Source organism: Alternaria ventricosa (genome assembly GCF_023758065.1).
Source record: "Alternaria ventricosa strain BMP 2768 chromosome Unknown scaffold_1, whole genome shotgun sequence".
NCBI lineage: Eukaryota > Fungi > Ascomycota > Dothideomycetes > Pleosporales > Pleosporaceae > Alternaria > Alternaria ventricosa.
Window position 1 is genome coordinate 661,733 of NW_026055681.1, and position 17,750 is coordinate 679,482.

At 53.0% G+C, this 17,750-nt stretch overlaps 6 protein-coding genes across 6 annotated transcripts; 4 read left to right on the top strand and 2 right to left on the bottom strand.

The window, feature by feature from the left end:
• Positions 1–259: 259 nt before the first annotated feature.
• On the top strand, positions 260–629 carry J4E93_000209 (uncharacterized protein; the record flags this gene model as incomplete). Its single annotated transcript, XM_049338172.1, has 2 exons — positions 260–268; positions 333–629. The coding sequence occupies 2 exons, from the start codon at positions 260–262 to the stop codon at positions 627–629; spliced, it is 306 nt and encodes a 101-aa protein (XP_049204057.1).
• Positions 630–1,152: 523 nt separating this feature from the next.
• Positions 1,153–2,210, top strand: J4E93_000210 (uncharacterized protein; the record flags this gene model as incomplete). The annotated part of the gene is made up of 2 exons (XM_049338173.1): positions 1,153–1,306; positions 1,357–2,210. The coding sequence occupies 2 exons, from the start codon at positions 1,153–1,155 to the stop codon at positions 2,208–2,210; spliced, it is 1,008 nt and encodes a 335-aa protein (XP_049204058.1).
• Positions 2,211–2,454: 244 nt separating this feature from the next.
• On the bottom strand, positions 2,455–3,628 carry AMT16_1 (Phospho-2-dehydro-3-deoxyheptonate aldolase amt16; the record flags this gene model as incomplete). The annotated part of the gene is made up of 2 exons (XM_049338174.1): positions 2,455–2,735; positions 2,788–3,628. 2 exons carry the CDS (start codon positions 3,626–3,628, stop codon positions 2,455–2,457), a joined length of 1,122 nt encoding a protein of 373 aa, XP_049204059.1.
• Positions 3,629–8,063: 4,435 nt separating this feature from the next.
• Positions 8,064–9,110, top strand: RPL7_1 (60S ribosomal protein L7; the record flags this gene model as incomplete). Its single annotated transcript, XM_049338175.1, has 4 exons — positions 8,064–8,077; positions 8,131–8,243; positions 8,431–8,775; positions 8,827–9,110. The coding sequence occupies 4 exons, from the start codon at positions 8,064–8,066 to the stop codon at positions 9,108–9,110; spliced, it is 756 nt and encodes a 251-aa protein (XP_049204060.1).
• A 2,699-nt stretch (positions 9,111–11,809) lies between these two features.
• On the top strand, positions 11,810–13,150 carry J4E93_000213 (uncharacterized protein; the record flags this gene model as incomplete). Its single annotated transcript, XM_049338176.1, has 1 exon — positions 11,810–13,150. The coding sequence occupies one exon, from the start codon at positions 11,810–11,812 to the stop codon at positions 13,148–13,150; it is 1,341 nt and encodes a 446-aa protein (XP_049204061.1).
• Positions 13,151–15,006: 1,856 nt separating this feature from the next.
• On the bottom strand, positions 15,007–16,302 carry J4E93_000214 (uncharacterized protein; the record flags this gene model as incomplete). Its single annotated transcript, XM_049338177.1, has 1 exon — positions 15,007–16,302. One exon carries the CDS (start codon positions 16,300–16,302, stop codon positions 15,007–15,009), a length of 1,296 nt encoding a protein of 431 aa, XP_049204062.1.
• Positions 16,303–17,750: the final 1,448 nt, after the last annotated feature.

The window sequence follows — 17,750 nt, forward strand, 5'->3', positions numbered from 1 at the left end:
GTAAGTTACGCAAAGATGCAGCCTCAGTCACCGCATAGGACATGAGCTAACGGCAATGACAGAGATTGGGGTCGCCTTCTGTTCAGGGGGTAGGTACGCGCCCACCACCACGAATGCACCTACTACTCAGCAGAAGATTGACAGCATGAACAGGCGGACTCTTTCTGATGGGAGGTGTCATGATGTTTTTTGATCGCGCAATGTACGTTTCAACTCTGCATATGCGTACAGCCTTTACTGACATGCGAACAGGCTGGCAATGGGAAACGTACGTCTTTGTCCCCCTCGAACCAAGTCCTCCGCTATCGAACCCTCCCTAATACCCACAATAGATACTCTTTCTGATCGGTCTCACACTCATCATCGGAACAACGAAAACGGTCGCCTTCTTCGCGCGCAAGCAGAAATGGAAAGGCACAGTGGCATTCGTCGCTGGTATATCACTCATCCTGATGCGCTGGGCTTTCATCGGTTTCATAATCGAACTGTACGGCATACTTGTGCTGTTTGGTGACTTTCTCATGACCATTGCGGGCTTCGTCAGCAATGTACCGGTGATTGGGCCATATATTGCCAAGGCACTGGAAGCGATCAGCGGTGCGAGGCGAAATGCTGATTTGCCTGTATGAGATGGGAAGGACAGTATCAGGGCTACGACTTTGACGAGCTATGGATGGGAATGCTAGGATATTGTATTATACGCAGTTGCACAGGTAGCGGCCGGGGGTTGCTAGCTACATGAATTTGAATGCAGCATGAATGGAAGGATGGTAAACACAGTGACTAGATGGCTCACGAAGCGCTTGTCTTTGTATCTCCTATGAATGACTAGGTGCCCGAGGCACGTTTCCAGAACATTTCCGTATGTGAAGACAGCGGATCTATTACAGTTCTTGTATAGTGACTGAATATAATGCAAGCGCAGCTTGTCACATCCAAATGCTGTTGTACAATGGTGGCGTGAGAAATGTTTCGAGTCGCAGGTCGGGTAGGTGGCCTAGGATGCCTTCACGTGGTTTCGCGTTGACGCGTTTTCAGGTTCCCCGCGATCGCGTAAGTGATCCGTCGCCGCACTTACCAAACTGCTGTCGCGCAGTCAAATCACGCCTCTTTACATCTCACTCAAGTTATCCAACATCCTTCTCACGCAACATGTCTCGCGAAGAATCGCCCTTCGTACGGGTTCCAGCCGAAGATGAGGGCTACAATTCGATTCATCGCGCGTTCCTACAAGCGTTCCATACGCACAGCGTACTCACAGTAGACGAAATGAAGTCTGTCCTCGCCCATGTGATGACTGCATACAGTCCGTCTTCTCTACGCCATTACCATTGCACAAGCTGACAACACCGACAGACCCCGAACGCGCATGGACAGCAGGCGACGTAACCCAGCCAAACATCACGTCCACTATACAAACCATAAACGCCAAAATCGAAGCCTTCGACTACGAGATCCGATCAACACGCGATCAGCAAACCAAAGAAAGCATATACGCCCTCGTTAACAACGCAAGCGACACCGTCACACAATTCGCTACTACCTTCTCTGCAAACGAAATTGCATACATCAGACGCGTCCTCGACCAAATGTTTGAGACGAACAACACCAACATCCGCGAGATCATGGCAGTGAAACATACAGAAGCCTCGCAGCTCGCTCGCACCTCACGCAGGAACAGACAGAGCCAGGCAAACAGCAGACAGAGCCAGATCAACGGCGATGCAGACGACACCCAGGCCAGCGCTGATACAGGGATATCAATAGCTGAGGCAGATCAGGTCCTGGAAACACTCGTCTCGCAAGCCTTCTTCCAAAAGTCCAAAGCGGGTTACTACTCCCTGGCTCCACGCGCGCTCATGGAACTCCGCGCTTACCTCAAGGAAACGTACAATGAGTCTGCCGAAGATAACGAGGATGGGCGGGAGATCATCAGGATTCGGGATTGTGAGGGATGTAAGGAGATTGTTACGTTTGGCATAAGGTGCAACAACCGAGAGTGTGGGGTTAGGTGGCACGATGCGTGTGCTAATAGCTACTATCGAGGCAGAAGCGGGGATCGTAGGAAGTGTCCCAAGTGTCAGACGGAATGTACGGGAGACGTGTTTGTAGGAGAAAGGGCGGCTTGGACGGGAGCAAGGACGAGCACTGGCGGTAATCGGCGCAGCACGCAGCAGCAGGAAGTGGAAGACGAGGAAGAAGATGAGTGAGAGCACGTGATAAGAGCCAGGAACGTCAGAACGAAGATACCCGTGGGCACTCAGGCGTTGGATGTTTTATGATTTGGAGTTGAAGCCAAGGATTTTGATTGGTTCCATCATGTATCTCGTTCATCGATCATAAGTCAGTCCCTATCGTCTCATCCATATCTCAAACTCTCTAGACTTTTGCCAACGCCAAATACCCCATACTATATACATGGTCTAACCCGAACACTGCACTCGGCAGGAGCGTTTAGTGTGCACCGTTGGACTTGCTCTGGTTTGCCCGCCTCTCGGCGACAGCAGATGCAAGGTTCTCGAGAGTATCAACGGTGCTATCCCAGTCGATGCAAGCATCTGTGATGGAGACACCCTTCTTCAGGCCGCTAGGTCCCTCAGGTGGGACCTTCTGGTTGCCCTCGTTGATGTTGGATTCGATCATGACACCAACAATTCCTGTCTCGCCGTTGCGGATCTGGTCGGCAATGTCCTTGGCTACGAGGGGCTGGTTGCGGTGGTTCTTGTTGGAGTTGCCTATCAGACGTTAGTGTATGTAGTTTGAGCATTTTTGCATACGGGCACGTACCGTGTGAGCAGTCGACCATCATGACCTCAGGCAGGTTCTTCTTCTTCAAAGCCTCTCTGGCAGCCTTGATGCTGTCCTTGTCGTAGTTGGTACCCTTGGATCCACCACGGAGGATAACGAAGCAGTGCTCATTACCTGCCGTCCTGGTGATAGCAGCCAGACCTTGCTTCGTTACGCCCATGAAGTGGTGCTTAGCAGCAGCAGCACCAATCGCATCGACCGCTACGGTCAAGCCTCCATCAGTACCGTTCTTGAATCCAATAGGGAAAGAGAGACCAGAGGCCAGCTCACGGTGCAATTGTGACTCGGTTGTTCGCGCACCAATAGCACCAAGAGATATGAGATCAGCGAGGAACTGTGGAGAGATGGTGTCGAGCATCTCGGACGCGATGGGCATGCCCGCAGATGTGAGGTCCACGAACAACTTGCGCGAGACCCTCAGGCCCTTGTTGATCTTGTAGCTCTCGTCAATGTCGGGGTCATTGATCAGTCCCTTCCAGCCGACGGTTGTGCGTGGTTTCTCGAGGTAGGCGCGCATGATGATGCAGAGGTTGTCTTGAAGCTTGTCGGCGAGGGCCTTGAGGCGTTGGCAGTACTCGAGTGCCAGCTCTGGGTCGTGGAGCGAGCAGGGCCCGACCATGACGAGGAGACGGTCATCTTTCTGGGTAATGATGCTGGCGGCTTCCTTGCGACCTTGAATAACGGTCTTTTCGGCATGTGCGGGGATGGGGATCTCGGACGCGAGAAGTTGGGGTGGGATCAGCGGGTCGTAGCCAAGTACGCGCACATCGTCGCTCGGGTTGATGGACATGTCGGGTGTTTCTGTTGCAGCGGGAGCCATTGTACAGTGGGTAGACTATCTTTGTGTATATTAGTATGCGCCTAAGCGACTGTCAATTTGCGGTCAGTCTTACTTGGACTGTGGCACAGACGTATGCGAATGTACAGCAGCGAGGTCGTACAGGGCGTGCAGTAGAGTGCAAAGAGGGGCGTTAAGTGTCTCGAGTCAGAAAATCAAGCGTACAAGTGGTGTATGCAGGCGCAGGTCCGAGGTCGGCGAGAATGACAGCCAAAGGATATAGTGAGGGCGTTGCAAATACAGTCATATGCCACCAAATTATTTGGGAAACTTTAGGTCGGAGTGGGGCTGATGGTTGGTTCTGGTCCCGCAGACTATCGATACACCGTCGACGGAGCTTTGCAGCTGCATGTGCGCCAAGCTCGTTACCCTGGAATTGGGAATCGCCCTCTTCCTGTTGGTCCATGTACATGTATGTTGCTGCTGGACGACGACGGCGTGAACATTACCTTGTGTTTTCATCTTAATGTAGTCTGCAGACCGGCTCAGTTCCAACTTCTGGTATGAGGTGGCAGGCTGGATGGAAGCGTTGGCGGCACTGTCTGACCAAAGCTGCAGCAACGGTTCACTCAGCCCGTATCCCTTCCAACAGCATCTCTCCGACCCTTAGAGGCCCTGCATTCAGCTTGCGACATGTCCAGGTGGCTACACACATACGCCTCCTGCCACCTCCCGCCATGGCAAGTGAACGTATGCTCCTCCCCCCTTCTCCTTAGACATGCAGATACACAGCCCACGTGATGCCGTGCCTGCCTCGGTTTCGGCGAGTTCAAGGTTTGGCTTCAGTTGCCAATCACCACTCCGCCACGCTAAGCCACACCATCGTCGACATCATCGCGACTACCAGTCGCACGTACCGCCTGCAAGCGACACCTCGGGCTGGATCTGGACGGGCCTCCAACTCCCGGTAACCAAGTCGCAAGTTCCCCCCACAGTCGCTTGAGGCGCGCGACTCCACCATCCAAGCCTTGGTTCTTTTCATGCGACCTGAAACAGCGCCCCTGATAGTCATATCAACCCCCCGCCCGGCTTGCGTCAAACATACCGACCAGGTCTCTCGATCGCAGTCCCGCTTCCTCAGCCGCACCCCTCTCGACCCTCACTGCACCACCAGAATCATTTCGTTGCCATTCCACTGACGCGTTGATCGCGTTGCGCCGACGTAAGGAAGGACCACTCGTTTAGTCTACATCACCATGTCTGCATTTCACTTCATGGCCAGGAAGCGAGGGCGCGACGACGATTCAGACTCGGATTTCGACGAGGAAAGGTACCTCAAGGTATGTCGGCAATATCGTGTGACGGGCTTTGGCTAATGGCGGTACAGAAATCCCGACCGGGCAGCAACGAGCCGACCAACCATGACCAGCTCCAACATCAATCGTTATCGACCCCACCAAGACTCTTTACAGACATCCGGTCCATGACACCGGCACATTCAGAATATGGAGGAGCAAATTCGCCGGATTCGATATATGGTGGGCCTGTCTGTATATCAAGAGAATCAAGTGGGATGGACATGGATATGGATATGGACGACGATGACATGGATGTTCGGAGCCAGCCGCCAGAGTCGCCCGCCTTCAACTCGTTTGGCAGCAACTTCATGCGACCGCCCATGCTCCAACCATCGCTATTCAACTCAGATGCCGTCAACAACAATAGTCGGATACCCACACCCATACACCCGACTTTTAAGAGGGGAGGGATGAGCGGATTGGGTTATCCGAGGAGCGGATCGGCCGGTGGCACAGCTATGAACAACTCGAATGTACCGTCCATGCAGGCACCTCCACCAGCCTGGAAGGGACAGAGGCAGGATGTAGACGAAGATCGGACTAGACGCATGCCTTCACCCATATCCGAGGACGATGACATTCCAGATACGCCAACCGCTTTCACCCAGTCACAACTATCGCGACTTAGTTTTTCGCACACCAGTACGGCTGATCAGATGGATACCGAGTCATCCTCCACCTTGGCCCCACCTTCGACGCCTCGCGGAAGGAAACGAAGCGGTGCTTTGACTGGTATGGGACGTTTCAGTATGGGCTACCGGGAAGACTGCGAGAAGTGCAGACAGCGGGTTCCAGGCCACTATTCACATTTCCTACCATAGAGAAGGTGGGCCTAGAGACAGCGGACTCGGGTCATTGGGGTACGACAGTATGGCGAACCTTGGTATTTGCCCATGACACTCACACCACGACTTTCACCTACACGGGCTCTTCAAACTTCGTCATCATCATTATCCACACTTACGGCGTAGCGTTTTCATGCCTCATAATCGGCGTTTCATCAGCATGGCGTTCCAGGAGTCTTATCATGCGTTAACGATATCCCTCTAAATGTACAAGTATTCTACTATTCGACGATAGCAATTCCACAAAAGACACTCGTCATCGTATCTGCCACTTGACTAAACGCATCATTGTGCACCGCTCTGTTTCTTAACTGTGCCCAACTATAGCATGTCAGAAACACTGATCGGGCCTTCTTCTCCGGCACCACGAAAAGACGACATGCAACAGTATACATCAGCAGGTTTTTCCAAAATGCAATGCGGTATAGCGTTACGGTTAAGGCCAGCAGAACATGGTACTGTGTGAAACAAGTGGGACCTGGGGTGTAGTGAAACGAAACGGCACAGCGCTTCCTGTGGCGCAAAGCGAATCTCGTCATTTGTGAAACGAACGATCTGAGGGTTCAGACTAGGTCTAGACCAGGTTCGCGGTTGTCTTGTGCCGTGGTGTAGAAATCGAACGACAGCGAAGGGACTAATCAGGAAGGTGCGACGGGGATGCTTTATGTGAGGCATGTAAGGCGGCCATTCGGGAGTTGGCAAAAGAGTGCAATTTCCGTAGACGATGGGTGTCAGTTAGGGATTTTGTATCGGGAAACCCACCAGTGGTGTACGTCGAACGGAGAGGATCAATGATGTCGATTCATGAAGAAGAGTTTTGTGCACTTGTCGCTACATTACGGGACGTGATCAAAGTAGCTTACTATGTTCGCGCGGTCCTTCTACAAGCAGATGCTCATTTTTTAAGATGCATCATATGCCGGTATACTTGATTGAGAATCTTATAGAAACGGCGAGCATTTTAGGGTGTGTCCTAGATCCAATAACAACGAGCAAACTTGGCGAGGTGGTGGTAGCATAACCAACAAGATCTGACTTGGACATCAACTCCGGGGATAGAGCAATACGAAATAAGAGAAACCATCATAGTGATTCTTGCCAGTTCCCATGAACTCATCTACTACCGTCTAGCTAGAATCTTCCTCGTCGGCTGGTGGCAGCCATCGTATGATGCGCCAAATATCCCTAATCTCATAATAGCATTCATAATGTTTCTTTGCGTACCGAATGGCGCGTGAGCGGTTATCCATAGCACTGATGTCAGGATCAGGTAAATTTGCGAGGAGCTTCTCGTAGTATGGGTTACAGCGCTCCGCGGGACCCCGGGGCTTCTCTTTCATATACTCACGGTACCGGTATGCAAAGGCATAGGGGTCTTTTAGAATCGGAATAGGTTCAGTCATGACTACAGTAGTTACGATACAAAAGTCGTTTCCCGCGAGTGCGAAGTTAATGTGGAAGTTTGTGGCTTGGTAAAGTAGTTATAGATCAGGTTGACATCAAGCGTTTATCAATAAGAACGCGCTCGGCTTTGTGACATTGTCAATCGTCGCGCAACAAAGGTTAATAGACGACCTATTGGGGGAGCCCTTCCTATGCACAGCATTGTACCAGAGGAGCAGCAGCCTGGAAGAATTTTGTGAGTGGTGAGTGAGAAGACCTCGGGATACCGAAATCACTCTAAACGCCCATATAAAAAGACAGAAAAGGCTGGAGGACTGTACATTTGTTCGCAGAGAAACTGAATGAAGTTTGCTGCTGGTGAGCAAGGCTATCCTTTGCCGGAGCTTTGTTGAGAATGATTCGAGGACCGACGGCGGAAATGACCTATCGAAGCGTAGCTGTAATAGGAATTGCTCTTGTTCGTCAATATAAACGATGTGAGATGATCAAAAAAGCGATGACAGAGGAGGAATGCAGCAGCAGCAAAAAGTGACCCTCCTGCAATGGTGGCATGAAGACGTCTGAAGTACCTACGTGGACGCAACTGGAGGAACGCTTGCCAGAGGCATCCTATCAAGAGGTATAAAATGGGATGTTATAAAATAGAGTATAGACTCCACCGTATATGCTCAGCGACGTAAACAAGGTGTGCAGCGGATATAATGCGAAGCCGTTGGAGCGCTCATGTTCCCTTGACCTCGGTCGCAGCCGCATCTGTTTTTGTGGGGCGCAGCATCTTGGCGCCCGCGCTTGCGGGATAGCAGCTAGCGCTAACGCTAAGGGTATGGCAAAAATTGAGCTTCCGAAGAATTTCTCGAACACCACTTCAACATGTCGTCGAAGTCGTACGTTGTCTCTACACCACGCGCAGTTTCCAAAGCTAATCCTTACCCAACAGAACTGTTCCCACACAGAGTGAGATCACTCTCGTGCCTGAGAACCTCCTCAAGAAGAGGAAGTCTCAGGAGAAGGCTCGTGAGGAGCGCGCGATCGCAACACGCGAGAAGCGAGGTACGACCAACCCCAGCATGCTATCGACGATCCATGAGGGCGATTACGATGATTATAACTACCACACTATCGGCTAGACTACGGTCAATGTTGTCGAATTGTTAACCATCTTTCGGGAATGATGCAATCGCCCTCACTGGAGCTCATGGCATGACACACTGTTGCAAACAGCGCTGACATGACACAGACAAGAGCAAGAAGAAGCGCGAGGTCATCTTCACGAGAGCTGAGAAGTATGTGAAGGAGTACCGCGATGCCGAGCGGGAGCGCGTGCGCTTGTCGCGCGAAGCCAAGAAAAGCGACAGCCTACACGTCCCCGCCGAGCCCAAACTCGCCTTCGTCGTCCGGATAAAAGGTATCAACAAGATTGATCCCAAGAAGCGCAAGACACTGCAGCTTCTGCGGTTACTTCAGATCAACAATGGCGTCTTCGTCAAGCTTACCAAGGCGACTATGGAGATGCTGAAGATTGTTGAGCCCTTCGTTGCTTATGGCTACCCGAACCAGAAGTCGGTTCGTGAGCTCATCTACAGTAAGTTCGGTACAGATCCAAGTTTACTGCCAGATACTAACTGGGATACAGAGCGTGGCTATGGCAAGGTCGACAAGCAACGCCTTCCTCTGACCGACAACGAGATCATCGAAGAGAACCTTGGCAAATATGGCATGATCTGTATGGAAGACCTTATTCATGAGATCTGCACTGTTGGGCCGAACTTCAAGGCTGCTTCGAACTTCCTCTGGCCGTTTAAACTTAACAGCCCTACTGGTGGCTTCCGCAAGAGGAAGTTCAAGCACTTCATCGAAGGTGGTGACTTGGGCAACCGGGAAGACAAGATCAACGAATTGATCAGGCAGATGAATTAGACCACGCGAGGTCAACATTTTTTGGGTTTCGTCTCTGGTTTGGGCGTGAAAAGCTTTGGGATATACCACGGGAGTGAGCATTTACATCGGCGTTTGGGACCTCTGACCTTTAAGTATCACGGTCACTTGACGAGTCTACGTGCAAAACGCATGCAATCTGAATAAATTTCAACTGTTACGCTGTGTTCGCCTCATACAATTTGGCCATCAGAATCTCGTGCTCCTTCGGCAAGGACATTGTGGTCGTCGTGTATTTGCCAGTGTCATGCGATGCGGATTAGTGGCATGTATTGCCAGCGCACCACGAACGCGTTGGGCACTGTGTGAGCCGAAAACGCGCGTGCGACCAATCTTCCAAGCAGGAGCCTTGGGTATCTTTGAAATGCGCAAGATATTCGCAGTACTTGCTTTTCATGGCCGGTCTGGAAGCTACCACAGGCTCAGACATTTGGGATGGGTAGAGGGGAAATATTTCACTGCCGCCTCAGCCATCTCACGATGCCTGGCTATCCTCACGCTCGGTCACGTGTCACTCCTGCGCTAAGCCACTTTAATTGAAGTTATCTTAGCAACATCGCTTGCCAATCCAGTACCGCGTGCATGTCCTTGCCGGCACGATATTTATTCCTTCTCTAGCCCATAGTGTTCGCCCTCACCGCATCCCTGACGTAAACTCAAGTGCCGCGAATATCGTTGTGGACGACGTAGCGTTCGACTCCACACGAGACAAATATTGCCTCGTACGTGGGATGGCGAAGTCAGCTGCATGACCAACACGATGTTTCTGGTGCCTGATGGAACATCGCGGTAAGGGTTGCAAGCGTCACTATGGGTATTGATGAGCTCGAGGGACCAATCCGCGACCAAGGAAGTGGGCAAGAAATATGTTGGACGGTGTGAGTGGAGCAGGTGCCGGCCTCGAAGGCTCGAACATCCTCACATGCATCCAGGTGCATACAGTGGGCACCTGCTTACGATATTGCACCGAGCCCAGAGGGGGGCGCCGAGGGCTTGGGTTGCCAGTGACGATTGCACGAGCAGCAATTTGGCGACGAGGACGTTGATGACGCTCGCCTACAGGCACCAGGCAGTCCGGTTTCGCCGCCGACGTTGTCACTGCCACGCTACCATGGGATTCAGATTCGGGATCGATTTGCATAAGTCGCGCTGATCGCGACACCCTCCGTCTTGCCCATGGTAGGACGTGGCCCCGCCCGACGGACAAGGCCAGGCGTCGCAGGAGCGCTCAACGGCGGCGGCACAATTTTGCACTGCGAACGGGTCCGAGTCGGTGGTGAAGTGCGCGCGATGGCAGTGCTATTCTTGGGCCCGGCGTATTGCCATGGCCACGACACGAGAGCAGCCATCAAAACAAAACGCAGACTGGCACGGGGCTGCGCGTCGCCCGGTGCAAATTGACTCCTGTCTTCACAATTCAGGCACTCGAGCACTGTTCACAACCCAAGCAGCTCAGATGACAGGTGCTCACGGCGCAGCGGACCAGTGAGGCCGCTACTGCAGGCGCGCCAAAAGAAGAGGGCAGGCCGGGTTGCGGGCGATACGTGGCTGGCTTCTGTCGCGGGTGCAGAGGGTGGTCCCTGGCAGCGTTCATTGGCCGGGAGCGGTGGAGTTGTGCAGCGCTGCACCACGACTGCAGCGCTCCTGCGGCGAGAGTCATGAGTGCCAGTCACCGCAAGACGCGGGCTGGAGTCGACGCTGCGACCCACTAACTGCAAGAGGCAGAGTTTTCAGAGCACATGAGTGGAGGAGCGGGCAAGTAATGAACCATTCTTGCAGGTGCGGCCTTCGGATGGCGACGGTCTGGCGGGCGTCCCAGAGCCCCTTCGCTGCTGCTGCTGCTGCTAGGCCTTCGCTAACGGTGTGTGTCGAATACACCCACATCACCGCCCTCTGCCCTCCCCATCCTCACTCTCCCCCGTGCCCCGTCTCCCCATCTCCCTCGTCCTGTCGTCGTCGCAGGCGTTGCTCGTCGCGACACAGTCCCCAAGCCCCAACGGACGTGCGCCCCCAATCTCGGCTGTCCGGCATCCCCAGCCCGCTCACCAGCACCTCCCGACGCTTGCTCTGTCTCGCCGGCTTGCAAACGAGCACACCTGCACTCACGGGTAGACGTGTCCGTCTGGCTCCGACACCCAACGCCTCGTCCCCTCCGCCGCCTGTCCACACGCTGCGAGTGCTTTCTTCGGCTTTGGTTTGGGCTTGTACTGTGTAATAGGCCTTGGTTTCAACCTGTTTTCTTTTGCCGCCCATCCCCAGGGACCTCGACTCTCCGCGACATCTCCCACCACGGCCTCGCATCGCCGGATCTATTGACTTAGCCCCGGTCTGCCTGCGCTCCATCACCCTCGAGCTGCCCTCCACCTGTCGCCGCGCCCTTTGCCTCCCTTCCAGGCACTTCTCCGGCCACCCACCGCCTCCGCGCAACCACCAGCGCGACCCATTTCCACCACCCACAAACACCTCCCGGACGTCGCATTTCCTTGAATGAGCACATCTTTCTAGAGGGTCCGTAGGCAACTCTAGAGGCGGCGCGAACGAGAAGACTGTACGTCACAAGCCCCAAGCCGCTGGCCACGCCCGTCACGCCAGCACTCACTAACACGACGCCAGGAGCCTCGCCAGTCTTCTCTCTGCGGCAGTCCCACACCATCATGCCCTCCTTCTACCCCCGGCATAACATGCCACGCCTATCTCCCCAGGAGTTCGTCCCCAGCTACCACTCTGCCTGTGGCGCCTCATACCCACCGCAGCAGCCCGCGTACGCTGGCCCCACGATCCGGCAGCAAGATGATGGTTACGACTTCGCAGACCGCTACGGCCAACTGGCCATCGCCATGCCTCCCATGTACCCGCAGGCCGGCACCTACCTCAGCAGTGCGCCTCCCAGCCTTCCACCTGCGAGCTCCTTCTACGATCCCATGGGCGCAACCACCCTGCCACCCATGCGCGCACAGTCCGGCCACGCGTTGGCAGAGGCGGCTATGCAGCAGCAGCGCGTGCACGAGTACAACCAGCGAATGAGTCAGCCCGCCAAGGAAGAGAAGCCTGTCGGCGGCGTGTCTGCAAAGCTGGATTATGACATGGACGTCATGACCGACTTCGTGTGCGAGACAGCCCTACGACTCATCACGCCCGGCCGCATGATGCCCTCGTCGTTCCGCAAATGGGTACACCAGGTGCTTTGCGCCACACGGCTGCCCTCGGCTACAATCCTGCTCAGCATGTACTACCTGTCCAGCAGGATGCCTATGCTAGCTCACGAGCCCAAGACCGACACTCACCTGTTCCGTCTCCTCACCATCGCGCTTGTGCTTGGCAGCAAGTTCTTGGACGACAACACCTTCATCAACCGTTCGTGGTCCGAGGTTAGCGGTATTCAGGTTCATGAGCTGAATGAGCTGGAGCTAGAGTGGCTCGTAGCAATCAAGTTCAAGCTTCATCGCGATCCATCTGAGCAGCATGGTTGGACATCATGGTCAGAGCACTGGAAGGACTACCAGAACAGTGCTGCTGCCCGCTCTGGTCGCAGCAACAAGCTTAGCCCTATCGACACATCGGTACACCGACGCTCACTCAACCCCAACAAGCCGCTTCCTCCTCTGCCCATGCACCAGGCCTACACTCCACCGTACGACTATGCGCCCAAGTCGGCACACTCTGCATACAACCCTCCGACCTATTCGCAGTACGACCCATGGCGGTCCGCTAGCGAGCACTCTCCTGCGTCAGCACCGACCACAGGCCCTACCACCCCAGAGTACTACGGCACAATGGGTACTTGGGCTCCAGCTGAGGGATACTCGCGTCGCACCATGTTCGGCTTCCCACCCTTGTCTCAGCTCGCCCCTGCGCAAGCGCTTCAGCAGCCGTCCAATTATGGCCCACCCGCCTACTCCACTCAGTACACACCGTCTGCATGGAACCAGCATGGTCTCAGCTGCGGATGTGCCTACTGCGTGCAGAGGCACCCGCCTTACTACATGGCTCCTGGTTATGGCCCACAGGCTGTTGCCGTCTAATTGCCCGCCACCGACCGGCCGCATATCAAAGCGACATCGCCTTGCCACACCTTCACGGATACATATTCGGCAGCCCATTCCAGCACTTCCTATGTTCAAAAAGTTACTTTCTGTTTCGCGAAGTACCATGGCTTACCAAGCCGACCCAGTTCCGATCACTGGACACATCTGGCTACTTCGATTCCCTCGAGTCTAGACTATCAGACACTCTCAAGGTGCCATTGCCTTATTCCTTCTGCTATCTGCAAGCATATTGGTGCGCCTCCGGATCTCACGAAAACGCACAAGGCTTGCGATCATCTTGCATGATAGATTTCACTGGTTCTTTTTCCTTCGTTTTCCTTCACTCTTTCCTTGTATCACCGGTATTACGTTTTAGACTTTGGTTTGTCCATGGTCTAATAGGAGCATGTCAGCGAAATTGTGGGTTACGGCGTTCTTGCTTTTACCTGGGTGTCATCTCGCACCTTACGATTGTTCATTTCTCTAGCGCTGCCTCGAGAATGCTTACGGGGCTGCCTATCTCGGTTTATGGATTTCTCTTCTCTGGAGTCGGCTTTTGCACTCGGCACACCAAGCCTCTCCATGCGACCAAGCCTTCGGTAGCGACCAGCATCACGCCACCACCGGAGGGTCGCTTGTTACGTTCACGACTTCTTTCCTCGATCCTCGCCTTCCGCTGTAGTCGGGTTGTAATTAATGGCACAAGATCAGCGATGGGATTCGCTTTATTTCTTTCGGAGTGGTGGAAAAAATACCTCTTGCTTTACACGGTTCTGTTTGGGCATTGCTTTGGGAAACGGGAGGAAAGATTTGCTTAGTGTATAACTGTCATACAACGAGATACCCTGACAAGGGGGTAACATCAGAATGCGAAAAAAAAACATCCTAGAAAAGCGGCACAGTCGCACAGGAAACGCCAAATTCAACTCTACTTCTTCTGGCATCCGTGGCTCTCATTGTATGTTCGATTATGTGACAGGTCTTGAAATGTGAGTCAGTCACACATCCTTCGTTTGAGCAAGAATCCACGGTGCTAATCCCGCAGTGACTGTCATCACGGAAGCAACCCCGACCGGCTTGTGTAAATCAAGCAAGGATGATGTTTCGGTCATTTCGATCTGGGCGTAACATAGCCTGGGTAGTTCGGTCTCAGCGCCACCCGGCAGCACTATCAAGCGTTCCCGCCATCCCGTAGAACCCGTTCTGACAGACGACGTTGGAGCATTGGATCCCGTGTGCTTCCGCAAGAGCGCATTACACGCGAGCGTTTTAGATCTGCTCCAGCCGTGTGTATGTGCAAGCCTCACGGATGAGGTCGAAATAGATGGCCGCGGCCGAGTTGACTTGCGAGTGAAAAGTAATCAAGGTTTGTTCGTATGCCCGGTATGTATGAGTGACCCAAAGCTAAGCTTCACTCGATCGATGCCCGTCTTCCAACACGTTATATGGTGAGTAAGAGCAAATCATGCAGTAACAAGATGCAGCAGGATCGGTGTAGCCTAACTCTAGATCATCTTAGCTGTCCTTCTAAGTTTGTTTGTCCCGATCTTGGCTGGCTCAAACAAGGACTACAAATCAAGATGCATCTGGGCTACAAATCGTCATTTTAAGGTATGTTCAGGCCTCTATCACCTCTTGCGAGTAGCTCAAACACGCGTTTATCTTATTGCGACAAAACCCTGTTTGCTGATAGATCAGCAGAGTGCTCAAGTAGAGGTGCGTGACCTTGCAGAGCGCGTCTGCAACATGAGTTTATATAACAGTAGGACCGCAATGACAAAAGGTAGCCTGGAGAGAGCCTGCAGCAAAAGTGATTTGAGTACCCGCGGACCAGCTAACTTTCGTAACCCCGATCACTTATCTCCCCCAGGCCATTCTTTAACCCACTCGACCAACTGCTTCAACACTCGATCCTGCACCTCTTTTACCCTGGCATTGACCTTTCCGTTCTTGGTATTTAAATCACTAGTGTGAACACCGTCAGGCACAATTTCGATTGGTACCTGCTCGGTACTCTGCAACGGACCTTCGGGTCTCCCTTTTGCCGAAACACCGATCTCTCTCCACGGGTCAAATTCGCCGTTGACGAGGATCAGCCGGCTTGTGTTGGTAATATTCCAGCCTCCAAAGTACGTATTGAAGTGCTCTTCGGTTCTTCCCGCTGCGAGACCATATGTTTCTCCATTCGGTCCAGGAGGGAAATACATCCCGCACTGACGAACCCAGTAGTCGGTTGTTATGAGGCGGGAAACGAGTGATGGTTGTCCCGGGGGAGCGCCAACTTTCCAGTTCCCGAATGGTTCGTTGCATTTCATCCAGAACCATTGCCGGTTCATGGCATTCCTCGGCGTCGTGTCGGTGAAGAGTGGGGAGCTCGCATTATAGGTGTTGAAGCAGTCAGTATTGTCTGTAGTGTTGAAGTCGGGATAGACATTCCCGGCGCAGTGACTGGGGAGTTCGACCTCTTTCCACCATTTCGCGTATCCCTCGAGCGCTTTTTCGACGCCGACACCAGCTTCAGATGGGAGGTCGGTGGCGGTGGCGTTCACGGCGTTCTCAATGTAGTCACAGAAGGTGAAGAAGCCTGTGTTGTATGTGAACTGATTACCTAGCCAGAGATAGGGGCCATGCGCCAGGGCATTCATGAAATCGTCGCTATGAGCGACGTCTTGCATGTTGAATTTGGCTTTGAGTGCGTGTTGCTCGTCCTGAGAACCAGTGGTAAGAATGTCGTCCATATAGTCGATGACAAGAGAGATGTCTCTAGTACAGTTCTTCGGTCCAGCCTCTTGTACAGGAAGGAAGTATGCCCAATAGTCAGAAACAGATTGAACTGATGCACTTGAAGCGTAGTAGGCCCAGATGGTGCCCGGGTCAAGGCTTGCAGTCCATACTAACAGGGCAGCAAAGTAGCTACCACCTATAGCTACCCATGGAACGTTTTTAGAATTGCTGCTGGCGTTTTTGTCGGTATCAAAAGGCAACTGGACTCGACGTGCGAAATTTGTTATGTCCTTCCTGCTGTTCTCGAAGGTAAGGTACTTCATATTTTCAGTGGTGAAGTTGCGGAAAGGTGTACTATCACCCCAGTAGCGATGTTCGAGAACGATCGTAGCTGCCCCAATACGCTCAGCTAGGACTCCCGTCATATGACTGGTGGTTAAAAAGCTGTGGTACATGGTGGCGTTCACTTCCCCCGGCGAAAAGAGGATCACTGGCGAGCCGGGACCCCTCCAGTACCTTGTGTCATAGTAATAGAACTGATCAAAAGTCCCGAGGCTAGGGTTGTCGTGGTCTATCAATTGTCTGAAAGTGCTGTTCTCGTGATAGTGTTTTTTCAGCGGCAATTCGCTGCCTGTTACGGGCGGAGCACAACCCCAGCCTTGACCGGACGTTAACATTTGCAGTCTGTACTGTATCCGTGTGATGACTTACCTCCATAAGGACCGCAGTCATACCAGTCCTCGCTATGAAATTTGTCGGCATAGCCGGTACGGGTGTGTTCTTTCTGAGCTCGAGCGAGAACCGAAAGAGCTGCTAACGTCCACAGTCCTTTCATGATAGCCAAGATAAGTAGAAGAAGTCCCGATTCTACAAGAAGTTGCAATCATCTGTGAGAATCTTACTACCTCTCTATGTACGTCAGCAGCATCCATGTGCCGAGTGCCTCACGAATAGCTGAGCACTTAACGAGCCGACGAGACGAGACTGCTGTTAGGCTTTCGTGCATCAGCCCGAGACCGAAGTTCGCCTACAAAAGATCCCTACGAAGACAACATATGTCTATTTCTCCCATGTGCGCACCTTGTTGCGTTGTGTAATGGTCGACAATGTCCCGGACAGCTGGAAGTCGCTCCGCACCTGGGTAGGCGTTGTGAGCCCCGCTCGCCTCATCTATAGAACTATCTTTATTCATACTGCGGATCCGATCGATATCGAAACGCGTTCGACACCTGCTTGAGATCGCTCTCAGCTCTGTCTACCAAGACAACGATTAAGACAACGGCCCGTAGCGCTTATGTGGACGGCTCGTACAGTTCTAGGAAGAGGGGTAATGCGAAACGTTCCTATATAGGCCCGAATTTTGCTTGAACGGTCGCGAGAAAACCCGACATGGTTGCAGTCAGCTTCCAGCGTCACCCTGCTGTTGGGGTTTTGGAGCTTGTCGGCCCGGGCCCTAGGAGACGGGGTTATGTAGTTGACCCGTTGCTTGGCAGTGTTCTGATCGACCGCTCACGCTCACGCGCGCAGAAATCCTCTGAGGTTTTCATGTTTTATTGAACGGGTCAACTTCTTTCGAGGCTCGGATTAATGACATTATCCTCATTACTAAGACAGCATATACAGCTTCAGATCATCTGCTACGTGGCAATGCGGTTGCCTTGGGCATGGCTCCAATATCTCTTAATGCAGAGTATCCTTTTCCTAATTTAGGAGTCTGACGGCTGATCGTATGTGAGGAACTCCACCACTTTCCTCCTCTGATATTTTCCAAAAGACTACTCATAATCGTCCCGCTCGCATAGCACGTGTCTTCTTTCATCCACTACTCTTGCGTACTCTAATAACAGCCGTAGCCAGTATAGCTCCATATCTG